Raw genomic sequence first — 15,400 nt, 5'->3', positions numbered from 1 at the left:
CAGGCTCCAAAGCCACAGAGAAACCCTGTCTCGAAAAACCAAAAAAAAAAAAAAAAAAAAAAACGCCCCAAGCTGCTTCCATCCAAATCTGATCCAGACACGGTCCTGACTCTCCCATCAGAAAAACAGGTGATGGCACCTGCCTGGGAGTTTCCAGAAGGCCTAACAGGCTCAGACACGGTACACGACTGGAGCAGGGCCATGCCGGTTACCCATCTAGTTCCCTGCATGGTTGCAGGGAGAGGCTGTCCTCCGCTTTGTTGTGTTTTTATTAGTTCTGCTGTTGTCGGCCTCAGACCTCACAACAACTCGGTTTCTCGTCTAGCATCTGAGTCTTCTGCCTCCCTTCATTTGGGGGACTCATTTCCCTTTTCTTCAGGATAGGGCGGGGTTCTCTGGCTTCCTGGGAAGGCTTTCTGAACAGCGTCCTAAAAGGATAGGGCAGTCACCAACACCTGCTGTTCCAGACAACTGGAAAGGACCCTTGTGGGCTGATTTGCTCTGGTATAGGAACCTGCAGCCCCCTTTCTGTGAGTGAGGGCCCAGCGGGGAGAAGCTGGGCCAGGCTGCTTGTCTGTGGAGCTCCTTCCCACAGTGTCCCTCAGGTGCAGGTCTGTGCCCCAGGGTGTGAGCAGTATGGTTTCCCCGAGGAGGCACGCCTGGCACCCTGTGTCCCAGAGCAGGGTGTGAGTCTGCATTCGTTACCCAGCAGTCACAGGAGTGAGCCCAGGGCCTTCCAGTAGCATGTGACTCTTGAGGGCTCTGGGCTAAGTGGGCGGAAGTGGCCACTGGAGTGTCCCATGTTCTCTGCTTGGCCCCTGCGTTGTTGGCATTTTTACCTTGCTCTGGACAAGGACGGCCTAAGGGAACTGGACTTGGGTGTTTTGTTTGTGTCTTAATCTTTGAATACCTTCATAGGGTACATTGTGGTCACTGAACGTGTGTACAAGTGGGTTATTTTCTTTCTAGTTAGGGCAATAAGTGCTAGCATCTCTTCAACAACTAATCATTTTTAATGCAATACTATTTAGTATGTAACGTATTTCACCCCCACAGAGCCTCCTAACTTTATAGTTTCCCTTTTTTAATTTTATTTATTCTGAGAAAATTCATACAGTATATTTTGATAACATTTACTCCCCTTCCTCAACTCTTCCCAATTCCTCTCCCACTTTCCTAATCCACCCAACTTAATGCTCTCTCGCCTTTTTCTGTTTTGGTTTTTGAGGTAGGGTTTCTCTGTGTAGCCCTGGCTGCCCTGGAACTACCTCTGTAGACCGGACTGGCCTCAAACTCAGAGACCCGCTCGCCTCTGCTTCCTGAGTGCTGGGATTAAAGGTGTGTGCTACCAATGCCCAGCCAATGATGTTCTCTCTTTTAAAATGAAAAGTTACCTTGTTATGTGCCAAGGAAGAAGCAGAGATAGTGACTGTATTTTTGTGGTTTTCATGTCCCTTACTGAGTTTTCTGTCCCCTTCGCCCACCATCCTTCTCAGATGCTGATAACTCTTCCATTCAGTTCTACAGATCCCTTAATCGCCACAAAAGCAATAGCATTGTGTTTGTCTTTCTGCACTGCTCTATTTCAGTTAGCAAATTGAACTCCAGGCCCTCCGTTACAAAAGCAGACTGAACCTTATCAAATGTGTTGTCCCTGTCTGTAGACATGATCTTTATCCACCAGTGTGTCCTGTCTGGTTGATCACGTGGTCTTTGGCTAATCATTCTGTGTGTCCTGTCATGGTTACTGCTTTGCACTTGCTGCCATGTCTTGCTTCCTTTGTGTGTATCTCACCTGCTATGGTATGTGAGCTTTGTGATGTGCCATTGAATTCAGTCTACTAATATTCGATGGGGGAATTTTTGCCTTATGTTTCTGTAGAGATAATAGAGATGTTTTAGAGGTTATATCTTTGCCTGGCTTTGTTATGTAATGCTGCCTTCATGAAGATCTTGTTTTGTAGAATACAGTAAAAAGCCGTAAAGCCCAGATGTTTTTAGATGGGAAAGGTTTCATGAAACATTTCCTGTGTGTTTTTTTGTTCCATCTTATCCTTCATTACTAGTTTAGATTTTTTCATTTTTAAAAATCTTTTAAAAAAGTTTTTGTTGATGTGCATTAGTGTTTTCCTGTATGTATATCTATATGAGGGTATCATGTACCCTGGAACTGGAGTTACAGACAGTTGTGAACTGCCATGTGGGTGCTGGGAATTGAACCCGGATCCTCTGGAAGAGCAGCCTGAGCTCTTAACTGCTGAGCCATCTCTCCAGCCCCAGTTTAGATTTTCTATTTCTTCCTGATTCAGTTTTTATGTGTTTAAGAATTTTAGGTCTTTCCAGGTTTTTTTTCCTCTAGTTTTTTTTTTAAATGTTTTATTATATAATTATTCATGATCGTTTGTATTTATGTGATATGTTTCTTTTTTCATGACTGATTTACTTGAATCATCTCTTTTTCTCAGTTAATCTAGTTAAGGTTTATCAATTCTTTTCTATTTTTCTTAAGACTTATTTTATGTGTATGAGTATTTTGCCTGTGTATATGAGTAATGCCCGAAGAACTCAGCAGAGGGCATCAGATCCCCAGGCACTGGAGTTAACAGGCGATTGTGAGGTGCTGTGTGGGTGCTGGGAACCAAACCCAGTCCTCTGAAAGAAGAGCCAGTGCTCTTAACTGCTGAGCCATCTCTTTAGCCTTGTGGGTTTGTCAACTTAAAAAAATTTTGGGCATTTGTATTATTTTAACTTATTGTGGGTTATCTCCTTCCACCATGTGGGTCCAGACATGGAACTTGTCAGGATTGATGGCAGTCACCTTTACCTGCCCAGTCATCTCCCAGGCCCAGGTTTGTCAATCTTGTTTCTGATCTTATTTTCCTCCCGCTAATTTAGGCTTTGTTGTTGCTTTCTGCCTTTGAAGTGCATCGTTAGGTTAAGATCCAATTTATTTAAAGATTTGTGTGCAGGTGTCCACAGAGGCGGGGGGGGGGGGAGTGGGTATTAGATCCTCTGGAACAGGAGCTGCAAGGGGTTGCTTGCGAGCTGCCTGACATGGATGCCCAGAGCCCTAACTACTGAGCAGCCTCCCTCTCCTGCCCCATTGTTTATCTGGTTTTTCAGACAGGATCTTTTGCAGCCCAGGCTAACAATGGCCTTCAACTTCCAGTTTTCCTGCCTCCACCTCCCAGCGCTGGGATGGCCTGTGCAACCCTACCCAAGTTAGGATCCACTTTTGGGGGGTGGGGGTTTTGAGACAGGGTTTCTCTGTGTAATAGTTCTAGCTGTCCTGGAGCTAGTTCTTGTAGACCAGGCTGACCTCGAACTCACAAAGATCCACCTGCCTCTGCCTCTGCCTCCTGAGTGCTGGGATTAAAGGCGTGTGCCACCACTGCCTGGCTTAGGATCTATTTTAATGTATGCATTTATTACTATAAATTTACGTTCAGTACTACTTTTCTATTAGTCTACAGATTTTGGTTTGGCTTTATTTTCATTTATAAAATTTTAAGAAATTTCAATGTTTTTGGTTACCATGAATCATTTAGGGGTGTTGTTATTTAAATTCTTTGTATACTTTCCATTCTCTTTCTTGGTTTCTAATTTTATTTCATTATCATTTGTCTTAGATTAGGGTTTTATTGCTGTGAATAGAGATCATGACCATGGCAACTCGTATAAAGAAAAACATTCAATTAGGGCTTGCTTAGAGTTTAGAGGCTTAGACCATTGTCGGCATGGTGGGAAGCATGGTGGCATGCAGGCAGACATGGTCCTGGAGAGGAGCTGAGAGTTCCACATTTTGGATGGGCAGGCAACAGGAAGAGAGTGTGACACTGGGTCTTGACTTGGGCATCTGAAACACCAAAGCTCAACTCCAGTGACACACTTCCTCCAACTCCAGATAGTGCCACTCCCTATGAGCCTATGAGGCCATTTTCATTCAAACCACCACAACCTCTAAGAGGACACAAAACTAATTTCAAAACTTTCGGTCTCTTGAGACCTCCTATGTGGTTCTCAAATCAGATATTTACATTATGATTCATAACAGTAGCAATTATAGTTATAGAAGTAGCAGCAAATTTTATGGTTGGAGGTCACCATAACATGGGGAAACTGTACTAAAGCAGCAATAGGAAGGGTGAGAGCCACTGCCCTAGAGGGCGTCCACAAATATATATCCTGTGGCTGCTGGTGAATTGCTTAGTAAAGGTTCCTGTTGTCCTGCCTTAGGGTCTCTAGTACTGTGGTGACCACAGTAACTCTCAGAAAGGAAAACATTTAATTGGGGCATCTCACTTACAGTTCAGATGATTAGGCCATTGTCAAGACGGGAAGAAGGCAGCATGCAGGCAGACATGGCGCCGGAAATGGAGCTGAGAGTTCTACATCTTGATTCAAAGGCAACAAGAACTGAACCAAGACACTGGGAGTGGCTTGAGCATACGTATAAGCCCTCAAAGCCTGCCTCCACTCCAACAACATTATATCTACTTCAACAAAGCCACACCTCCTAATAGTACCACTCTCTGTGAGCTTTTGGGGGTCAGTTCCATTCAGACTACCCCAGGTCCCTTCTTTCGGTAGCATGGCCCAACTCAGATGTTTGATTTTTTTCATTTGGATGATCTACTGCTTTTGTCTGAGAGATCTCTTTGGATCTAATGGTATTTGGGTCTACATGTTGGGTGTATATGTGTTCACAGTGGTTAGATCTTGCTAAACTGGGCCTTCGTTAACACTTCATTTAAAATCATGTATTAAATGTACAAACTAATGGATTTTGTGATATTTCACACGTGTATGTGCTTTGATCATCCTCAATCTCCTATTATCATTATCCAGCCCCACATTGTTCTACTTTTGTGTTTCCTCTATTATTAAGTGTATGCATACACGAATCCATTTAATGTTACATGCATGTGTACATTTTTAGGGCTGGCCACTTGGTGGCTTCATGTTTAATTGCATCATAAATCTCATCTCAGTTCTTTACGTCTCTACCAGTGAAGTCAGTTTCTTGTAGGCAACGTACAGTTGGATTTTATTTCTCTATTTGACTAATCTTTTGATTCGTGAATTTATCACATTCACATTTGAGGCTGTTATTGATAAATATACATTCCCATCTTTCAACTACATTCTGCTTATTTTATATGTATTTGTTCTTTCCTATGTCTTTTATTATTTTTGTGATTTGTTTTTCTCATCTGTATATGTTAGATTCCCTTTCTCTTTTGTGTATCTGTTCTTCTGCTGGGTTTTATAGATGTTTTCAGGATTATCGTTATCTTTTCTAGTGTCGGCCTCCTTGAATATTTCTTGTAGGACTGAATTGGTTTAGTTGAATTTTGTTTCTGCTCATCTGGGAAATACTTTTTAAAAAATTTAAAATAACTGAAAGAAAGATTTATTTATTATGTATACAGTGTTCTGTCTGCATGTGCGCTTGTAGGCCAGATGAGGACACCAAACCTCATTACAGATGGTTACGAGCCACCATGTGGTTGCTGGGAATTGAACTAACGGCTTCTGGAAGAGCAGGCGGTGCTCTTAACCGCTGAGCCATCCCTCCAGCCCTTTCTTTCAGTTATTAAGACTAACTTGTGAGCGTAGTACTAGGTGTCTACCTGTTACTCCTAGTCTGTAAGATTTCCGTTGAGAAATGTGCCTTAAGATCAGTAGACCCTCAGTCTAGGTGACTTGACACTTTCTTCTTGCTACCGTTATGATTCCATCTTTGCCTTACATTTGTGGCGTGTTGTCTATAATAACCTTGGTTTTATATCTGTTTTGTGTGGATCTAGTTGGGATACTTTGAACATCTTGAATCTCTTCAGATTTGGAAATTTGGGGCTATATTCTATGAAATAGGTTTGTTTGTGGTGGTCTAGCCTGTGGAGATGCCTTCATCATTCATGTCAGCAGTGTCTCTGTGCTGTGGCAGGCATCAGTGGATCCTGAGGGTAGCTACGAGACTGTGCAGCACACGTGGGCTTGCAGAATGGCACAGAGGCATCATTGACCAGCTGCCAATCTGTGGTGCAAACTGTCCCTGCATTCCTCAGATCAGGCAGAGCTGACAAATAAGTCTTGTGGGTCTCCATTCCTGGAACCCACATGATAAATATGGAAAGAGAACAATTCAGTATATAATAGCGGGTGTGGCTACAGTGACTATTGTTATTTTTAGTCAACTATTATTACAATCAAAGGATCAAGAGTATCTAAGAAAAAGGTCTTATACCCAAGAGCAAACAGCATGGTAGGTACCCTGCACAGGCCTCCTTCATAAAAACCATGCCAGTACAAAGAATAGAACCAAGTTTTAACCCTGTGTCTTTTGCTCTGCTTGTTGTAGATGGAGCTGATGAGGAGCGAGCTACTTCAGGAGAAAGCTGCCAAGCAAGACTTGGAGTGTGACAAGATTTCCCTAGAGAGACAGGTGAGGACAGCCATTCCATGAGATCCTGCCTCCCGCTCCTAGTACTCTCCTATGGGAATGCGGTAGAGGCTTCTCCTACCCCAGGGTCAGCATGTGGGACATTGAGGTGAGGGACAGGATGGAGTTCATGCTCACCCACAACATCAGCCGTTCCTGGACAGAAGGCTCCAGCTCAGTGAGACTCCTAGCCGACAAGGTGACTCACTGAGAAACTGGCCACAAGTAAGGAGGATTCAGCATCAAAAGATAATATTTTTAAATGACTGACTATAATCAATAATGAGAAAGTCATTAACATGGGAAGATCCAAGTCCAGTGTAAAGGGGATGGAAAATAATCATCCCACTAAAAAAAGGGGGGCTGAGAAGGATCGATAAGATCAGTGTTTCACACACTGTTCCTGTCAGTCTGTCCGTGAGAAAATTGAAAAGGGATGCCCATCTCTTCACGCCCATGGGTCTTGACACATGCCAGCCCTTACATCCAGGGTCATAAGGTAACGTCTTAGAGTCTCTCCTTTGATCTGCTAAGACCTGAGTTCAAAGCTGTTTCCTGGTACAATCTCTGGGATTCCCCTGGTGCCTAGGCACTGACCAAATTCCTGACTCGGTTCAATATGTTTCTCTGCCCAAAGAGCCTGCCCAGCCAAGTCCCTCACAGACCCCCTGTCTAAGAGCATGCCCAACCAAGTCTGTCACAGGCCCTGAGTCCCTCACAGGTCCCCTTGTCTAAGAACTAAGTTCTTCACAGGCCCTGAGTCCCTCACAAGTCCCTGTTTAAGAGTCCAACCAAATCCCTCACAGGCCCCTGTCTGATTTCAGAACAAAGACTTAAAGAGCCGGATTGTCCACCTGGAAGGTTCCTACAGGTCCAGTAAAGAGGGCCTGGTGGTGCAGATGGAGGCCAGGATCGCAGAGCTGGAGGACCGACTAGAGAGTGAGGAGAGGTGAGCCCAGCCTGGACAGGACAGGGGGTCAGACAGGTACTGCCTGTTCATCAGGGCTGGTAGGTTGGGGGGGGTCTCCTCCCATGCTTTCAGCACCCCTGAAAGGTAGAGCCAAGACCAGCCTTGCAGTTGCTTCCGTTTCTCAGATGGAAACGTTGAGCTCCAGCAACGTAAGTGATAAGGTGGCCTGGGATGTGCACTGTGCCTGGACCGAAACTTGGGGGTGGGTCACAATCGGTACTGTCTGTCTGCATCCTATTAAACAAAGTGGGATGCATTGTAAGCTGTTGAGTTTGAGTCAGAATGGAGCCAGATTGAGCCAGGGGTGGGGAAGGGGGCTGCTGTGGCCCTGAGGACAGGTACATTCAAACAGAAGTTGCCAACTACATACCAGGAAAGGGGTCGGGTCCTTCCTCAGTGGGGAGGGAAGATGTGGGACCCCTTTCCAACAAAATGATTTCTGAGATAATCACAATCCCAAGGATCAGCACCACTGTGAACTTGGTCAGTTCCCCGCCCACCACCTTCTGTGACAGTTCCTAAGATATATGTACATAGTCTCAGTCTAGGTCTGACTGGTACAGACCCCAGCTACTGATGATCTGTGGCTCTTTGCTTCAAAAATTAAGCTCAGCAATGGAGGAACTCAGGACACATCTGAGTTCCGGTCCTCCAACCCTGGGAGAGTCTTGCCCTTCTTGGGGCCCCCTTTCTCCTCCCGTGATCCCAGCAGCTCTTTCTTCCCATATAGCTGTTTTTCTCTGGCCCTGAGCTGACTAGGCTCCTGTGTCTGGGGAGTCCCATCTCCTCCTTCCAGTCTGAGCTTCCTGTGGGGCCAAGAATAAGAGGTGGTGTTCTATTCTGCTTTCTCTGCTTCCAGGGATCGGGCCAACCTGCAGCTCAACAACCGAAGGCTGGAGAGGAAGGTGAAGGAGCTGGTGATGCAGGTGGATGACGAGCATCTGTCACTGACTGACCAGAAAGACCAGGTGAGAGAGGCTCTGCCTTCTCTCAGGTGAGAGTCTCTGTCCCAGGCTGGGGCAGGTGGCAGGAGTGTACCATGTCCCCTGCTCCACTGATCCCACAGGATGCTCCCCCTTTTCCTGTGAGGCAGGGGACCTGGGGAAGTAAGCCACGTCCATGGCATCTCCTGCTCTGGCTTTTCCAGCGCCAACACTCAACCTCCCTCTTTCCTCACTCACACAGCTGAGCTTACGCCTGAAAGCCATGAAGCGCCAGGTGGAGGAGGCTGAAGAGGAGATCGACAGACTGGAGAGCGCGAAGAAGAAGCTACAGCGGGAGCTGGAGGACCAGATAGGAGTGAACGAGCAGCTGCAGGGGCAGCTCAACTCTATGAAGAAGGGCTTAAGGTGAGGAGAGGTGGCAGCCCACCAAAGTCCTTAGCTCCCCTGACACGGATAGAGTGCCTTCAGAATGTGCTTACTCCTACAGCCTCAAGCCAGTTTTCCGTTGTTGCTCTCTGGGGTCATCCTATCCTTGAGGTGAAAATGGCTGTGTCTACTTGACTCACCCTACATGTTCAGTATGGCCTCACATAAGCCGTCCTCCTGCCAGTGCTCACAGCAGAACCCAGGGCACAGAACAGGTCAGGGTATCCCCAATCTGAGAGTAAAGTTCTCATTTATACCCTCTAAGGGGAAACTGAAGAATGAGGTTAGAGGGGTGTGTTCCCAGGACCAGTGTGGGGGTTGTCATGGTGAGGGGTAAGTGCAAGTTCATGCTCACCCAGAACACCAGCCTTTGGGGGAGGCTGCCTATGGCTGGGGATCTATGCTGCCGATTCAGGTAGCTCTCACAGGGTGACAGATGGCTCCAGCTCACTGAGAATCCTACCATGGACTGAGAACTGACCCCAAGGTTAGTGGTAAGGACTTCATGGGCAAAAGATAATGTTTGGATAAACCATTAAGACGTTATTGTATGAGGATGTTGCTCAGCTGATAGAGCACCTGTCTCCCATACAGAAGGCCCTGGGTTGCCACCCTTGCAGCCCACAAACTAGGTGTGCTAACACATGCCTGGGATCTTAGCACTTAAGAGGCAGAGGCAAGAGGATCCAAGCTTTAAGGCCATTGTTGGCTGCATACTTAGCTTGAGGCCAACATGGGAGGCATAAGACCCTGTCTCTGAAATCAGAAGTGTGTGAGATTCAGAGTGAATCAGAAGCACCCTGACCAGCCATATTGGAGCTAGGCAAAAGGAGAAATCAGCTATACTGTCCGTGGCCCACCCCAACATTAATCAGAAGCAACAGACAGCAATGCTGAGAAACACCTGGTACAGGCAAATTCATGGATATGCGTGCAGTGGGGTGGAGGTTAGGAGTCTGACGACCCTCTTCCCCCATCTCCAAATCAGAGACAAGCCCTAGCCAGGGTCAAGAACCATCTCCTTTGTGCTTCTGCAGACTCAAGACGCTGCCCAGTAAAGTCCTGGATGACTCGGACGACGACGACCTCAGCAGTGATGGGGGAAGCCTCTACGAAGCGCCACTGAGCTATTCCTTTCCCAAAGACAGCCCCATCACCAGCCAGATCTGAGCCCGCTTCCAGGCCTGTTGATCCCACTGCAGCCATCCAGAGCAGAAGGCACAAAAGGGGACTTGTGGATGACGTCAGACTCACCTCACATTCCTTCCCAGGGCCTCTGTGTGGCTGAGGGACCTTGGGTCTTAGATAGGGAGCTGTTGAAGTTGAAAATGACCTAATGGGGACAACTTGGAAAACGCAGCTAAGACGAAGCCCTGCTGTGCACCACTGTCTGCTGCCCCGAGAAAGGTTCCAAAATGCTAGCTGTAATGAGATAGCCACATGTAGGGATGAAGTGTATAGACTGTACATATTTTAAACCAGACCTTCGCAAGGACTGCTGCTGTTCTACTTTAGAATGTTCCAGAGCCTTTGCAGTGTGACATCTTTGCAAAGTTCACACATCCATACGGATTATCTTTTAAAATATAAAGCTACCCGATCTCAAGTATTACAAAGCAGAGGCACGGGGAAAGAGTGAAGGCTACTCTGGAAATCAGAGGGGTCAGGCAGTGGAAAGGTAGCCCTGGGTTGTATGGGAAATCTGCTCATTGATGGTAGGGAGGGGACTTTTGCGGAGTCTGTGTCCTTGGTTGCTTATTTTATCTAAACCAGGCTTGGAGCACTTCCCACTCCCCAGTTTCTTTCAAGCAGGTAGAGTGGGGATGCAGATGAGATCTTTAACAAGTGCTGTGCTTCTCAAAGGACAGGAGTCCTGTTGGTATGTCTCATTGGCCCTTTTCCTCCATGGCAGGCCTGCAAGCGATGCTCACACAGGCCTGGATTTGGAGGGGTAGGAGGGGCTGTGAGATGAGGTTTATGGGCTTAGGTGGGAGGCACCCAGGAAGTTCATAGGGAAAGGAACACAGGAAGACATGGATGTGGAGCTGATGTAAGAAGGAATACAGAGAAGTTCTTGAAAGCTGGAGGATGTGCATGAAGGGGGTGGGGGGAGTTGTGTTGAGCTGGAGCTTGGAATGATGGGAAGAAGGAAAGAAATTGGGGGTGCTTGCCATCTGAAGGGCGTTTCCAGGAATGAGGCGATGTGATCCTAGAGCAAGTGCATGATGCCAAGGTGACCTTGGGAGGATGCTGGGTATCCCTGCATATCTCCTGGCCTACCTGTATCACCTCAAATTGTGACAGTGAAAAGAACCTTGTAAGTTGGCTATGTGTGTAAGACAGAGGTGACAGATGTTGAAGCAGGGTCTCCAAGCTTCCTGATGTGGGGACTCCTGGAGACCAGGTTGCCATGACCTGCCCAGCGCAGGTCACAGAGGTCACCCAACAGATTTAAAGTGGAAGGAACTGAAGGAGGAACATTTGCTACTGGAGGTGTAATCAAATTCTATTACACCTCATGAGGGTCACTTTCACCCTCGACACAGCTGGGCATGGAGAGGTTTCCCTTTTCAGTAATTCCTCCATTTAACAAATATACACTGTCCATCAAAGTGTGTCAGGCACGGACTGAGGCACTAGAAACACAGTGTCAGGAAGTAAAACGTCTGCCTGTTGGGTTGGGGCTGTAGCTCAACTGGAACACTGCTTGCCTAGCTTGCAGGAAGCCCCGTGTTTAATCCCCAACTCTATAAATAAGATATGGTGCCCGCGTGCCTGTAATCCCAACACTCAGGAAGTGGAGGCAGGAGAACAAAGAGTTCAAGGTCATCCTTGGATAAACATTCAGTTCCAGGCCAGCCTGGGATGTAGGAGTCCATAGGAGACCCTGTCTCAAACAACAACCAACCTCTGGCCTCCTGGAATCCAGGAAGGAGTGGGTGATAGATTGACTTACAGGCTGAACCCGTTATACCCAGCCTTTGTGTCCTCTGTCCTCTTGGGAATTTGACAGCCTGCAGCTGCTTGGCTGGTCCCCCAGAACTCACAGGAATTATTTGGCTCCTCATGCCTTCATTACATACTTGCAATAAGCCTAGAAATGCCACAGCCTGCTTACACCCCAGAGATTCAGGTAAGAAAAGTCAAGACGTTGAGGAAGGGGTGTTTGTTTTGGGGCTTGACAAAATCAGCCAGCCCTCATTACAGTCAGGTCTTTCTGGTAGCCATGGGAAATAAAGGAAAACAGCCCTTGGAAAGAGAACGGAAGCCACCACTGGAAACACAGAGACACCCCCAAAACAGGGAGGCTAGCCAGGGTCAGGTGCGTGGTCTCCTGTACTGTACTGGAGTGCGCAGCAAGTGGGCTGTGTGTGGTGGCACAACACTGAACCGAGATTTAGAGAGATCGTCACAAGTCCCAAGCTGCTCTCTTCTCCGCAGTCTTGACAGATGCATCCTGGGACAAGGTGAGGAATAGGGTCCTAGGTCCTTCTCAGCCTGACCCGGTCACCATTCCTCTGTTTCTTATGTATACGTGCTTTTCCGTTTATTGCTTTAAGAACTAATCCTGCTCAAGAGGATTTTCTTTAGCTAGCTTAAAAATATGTTGTGTGAACACATGTTGCCAAATGCAATGCTGAGAAGACAATCACTGTATGGCTTTTATAATTTTTTTTTCCTGCTTCCATGTGTCATTCCGCCATGACAATTGGTATACTCAGTGGGGCTTTTGTTTTTCAGTAAGTTTGCTTACTACGTGTTGTCATGGGGAAGAGACACTTTTATCACGGCTACCTCTATGCAAGTAATTTCCTGGATAAAGCAAGATTTCCTTTCAATAAACTGTCACCCGACAGGAATCTTGGCTCTTGTATTATTTTCCATCCCTTGATTTCTGTGGCGTTTGGATGTTGTGTTACTCACTCACTTGTTGTGCAAATATGAGGAGCTGAGTTCGATCCCCAGAATACACATGGAAAAAGGCAAGCGTAGTGGCGCACACAGGTATCCCCCTGGGGAGCTGGGGATGCGTGGATCTTGGGGGCTTTGCTGCCCAGCCAGGAGAGCCGCGTTAGTGAGTTACAAGCCAGCAAGAAACTACCCATGTAAATGCTGGGAACTGCAGTGGTGGTCCAACCCCGGAACTGCTTTGTGAGCCAGGAGGCTGTGGGGTGGTCGGCAGTGCATGTTGGTGAGACATTGGCCATGGGTGACCGCGTGACTGTGATGCTCTGAGCGCTCCAGAGTTCATTCCAGAAAAATCACAAAGGGAAATTACTACAGCTTGACCATGGAGAATCAGATACTCCCCTCCCCTACAAGTGGCTGGCTCCCCTGAAATCAGTTTGCATGCTCCCTCTTGCCCCGCCCCCCACGCCTCCATTTCACATGGAGCTAGAACCACTTCTCCCTAGAAGGGACTTCCACGGGTCACCATGTCAACTCTGTCCCCCCACCCTGACTTCAGGGAACTTCTCTCTAGGCTCCAGCTTCCTGAGGTTTGGAGGGTCTGTGGGTGGAACTCTGGGCGTTTCTTTGTCTGTAGCAATCTTGGGTGTGCTCCGTGAGCTTTGGGTGACCCACCTGTCTGTTGTACTTTATTTTCTAAAGGTAGCCTTGGCTCTCTGGATTCCTCAGTGTCATTCCCGAGTCTTCAATACTGCTTGCACGCTGTAGCTGCCCTTCATTGAGCCCTATTACATCACAGCTGGTCCTGGTGCCGTCCCTGTAGAAGGAGACTGCTCTCTTGTTTCCCAGCTGGACAGACCCGAATCATCACACAGAAACTATATTAATTACAACACTGCTTGGCTAATAGCTTAGGCATAGTCCTGGATAACTCTTATGTCTTAAATTTAGCCCATTTCTATTAATCTGAGTATTGCCAAGAGGCTGTGGCCTCCTGGTAAGGTTCTGGTGCCCCAGCATCTTTCTCCTTTGGCATCTATATGGCATCTCATTGACTCTGCCTATTCTCTCTCTCTCTCTCTCTCTCTCTCTCTCTCTCTCTCTCTCTCTCTCTCTCGATATATATATATATCTATATATATATCTTCCATCCTGGCTATATTCTGCCCTGCCATAGGCCAAAGCAACTTTATTCATTAACCAACAAGAGCAACACATATACAGAAGAACATCCCACATCATGTCCCTATCTATATAAACGTGTCCTCCTTGCTGGTCTGCAGGCACTGCTTCCCCTCGTTCAAAGCAGGAGCAACTCCAAGTGTGAGATGTTTGCATGATGCAAGCTCCTAAAGCCTCTGCATAAGTTTTATCTGATTTGTTGCAAAGGCAGATAGAGGCACAGTTTTATGATTTGTAAAGAAAATCTTCCCACCAGCATCTAACTTACAGGCTGGATACAGACAGACCTCTTTATCTGCCTCCTCTCGGCATCCCCTGGGAGGAGTCAGAGTCTGTGACTCCTGTCCCAGAGCTGTCAGGAGGACCACGTTCAGGGAGCCCAGAGTGAGTGAAGTCCTGCCTTGCCGGCCCTTCACATTCTTGACATTCCACCCTTGACCTTGTGGATATTGCCACTAAGTCCTGTTTCTCTTGGAAAGCTCAGATTTTTTTTCTCTAATTAAAACAAAACAAAACCCCAACTTAATAGCAAGTTCTTTTTTGGGGCTTAAGAGTTCCCAATCTAGAAATGCCTGGCCTTCCAGAAGAGGCTACACACCTGGCCCCTGTTCTCAGACTAGCTAAACATGCCAAGCTAAAGTCCGCCAACTTTCCTGTTTGTTGACACAAGGCCTGGCCCAAGTCTTCAGCAAGAACAATGAGGGAGGAAGGGGGAAGGAGAGGGAAGAAGGGGGAGTCAGACGGAGGGAGGGGAAGAGAGAAAGAGAAAAAGAACAAATACGTGTCCTGGATTTATAGAGATGAAGGAAGATGTTCTGAAAGCCAATCAACGCGACAGCTACTGTAAGCAGCGAGGGCACAGGTTTCCCACAGGCAGACTCTGTCTACTTGGTCTCATCACAGGTGGTCAACAACTTGCCAGGATGCCTAGAGCTTTGCTGAGTAAACACAGCCCTTAGGAGAAGGGTAGAGGCTCTGTGAAGTCAGGAATCCTGATCTTGGGCAAGGTGTGCATTTTGCTGCAAGCAGCAGCCATGCACCTATAGAACCTGCCAGCAGGGGGCAGTCAGTGCTAAACAATCAGTGGGGCCCCTGGGAGCTTACTTACAGTGTAATTAAAAAGTGGTGGAGATTTCCTTTGTTTACGAGTATATGGTCAATTTTTGAGAAGGTTCCATGAGCTGCAGAGAAGAAGGTATATTCTTTCCTATTTGGGTGGAGTGTTCTATAGATGTCTGTTAAGTCCATTTGTTTCATTACCTCCAATAATTCTCTTAATTCTCTATTAGGTTTCTGTCTGATTGACCTGTCCATTGGAGAGAGAGGTGTGTTGAAGTCTCCTACTATTAGTGTGTGTGGTTTGATGTCTGCCTTGAGTTCTAGTAATATTTCTTTTATATAAGTGGGTGCTTTTATATTAGGGGCATAGATATTCAGAATTGAGATGTCATCCTGATGAATTGTTCCTGTTATGAGTATAAAGTGTCCTTCTCGATCTCTTCTGATTGATTTTAGTTTGAAGTC

At 46.8% G+C, this 15,400-nt stretch overlaps 1 protein-coding gene across 5 annotated transcripts in view; it reads left to right on the top strand.

Moving 5' to 3' along the window:
* Positions 1-12,645, top strand: part of Cgnl1 (cingulin like 1) — a 153,455-nt gene extending 140,810 nt beyond the window's left edge. For all 5 annotated transcript variants that reach the window (XM_050124390.1, XM_050124399.1, XM_050124382.1 and 2 more), the window contains 5 exons: positions 6,365-6,448; positions 7,270-7,394; positions 8,275-8,383; positions 8,601-8,764; positions 9,823-12,645. In XM_050124390.1, coding sequence (XP_049980347.1) covers positions 6,365-6,448; positions 7,270-7,394; positions 8,275-8,383; positions 8,601-8,764; positions 9,823-9,955 — 615 coding nt within the window. In that variant the 3' untranslated portion in view covers positions 9,956-12,645. The remainder of the gene's footprint in view (positions 1-6,364; positions 6,449-7,269; positions 7,395-8,274; positions 8,384-8,600; positions 8,765-9,822) is intronic.
* Positions 12,646-15,400: the final 2,755 nt, after the last annotated feature.

Source organism: Alexandromys fortis, unplaced genomic scaffold, assembly GCF_014885135.2.
Source record: "Alexandromys fortis isolate MF-2015 unplaced genomic scaffold, M_Fortis_MF-2015_v1.1 scaffold_22, whole genome shotgun sequence".
NCBI lineage: Eukaryota > Metazoa > Chordata > Mammalia > Rodentia > Cricetidae > Alexandromys > Alexandromys fortis.
Note: the sequence above shows the minus strand (reverse complement) of the source record. Positions and strands in the feature narration are given on the sequence as shown.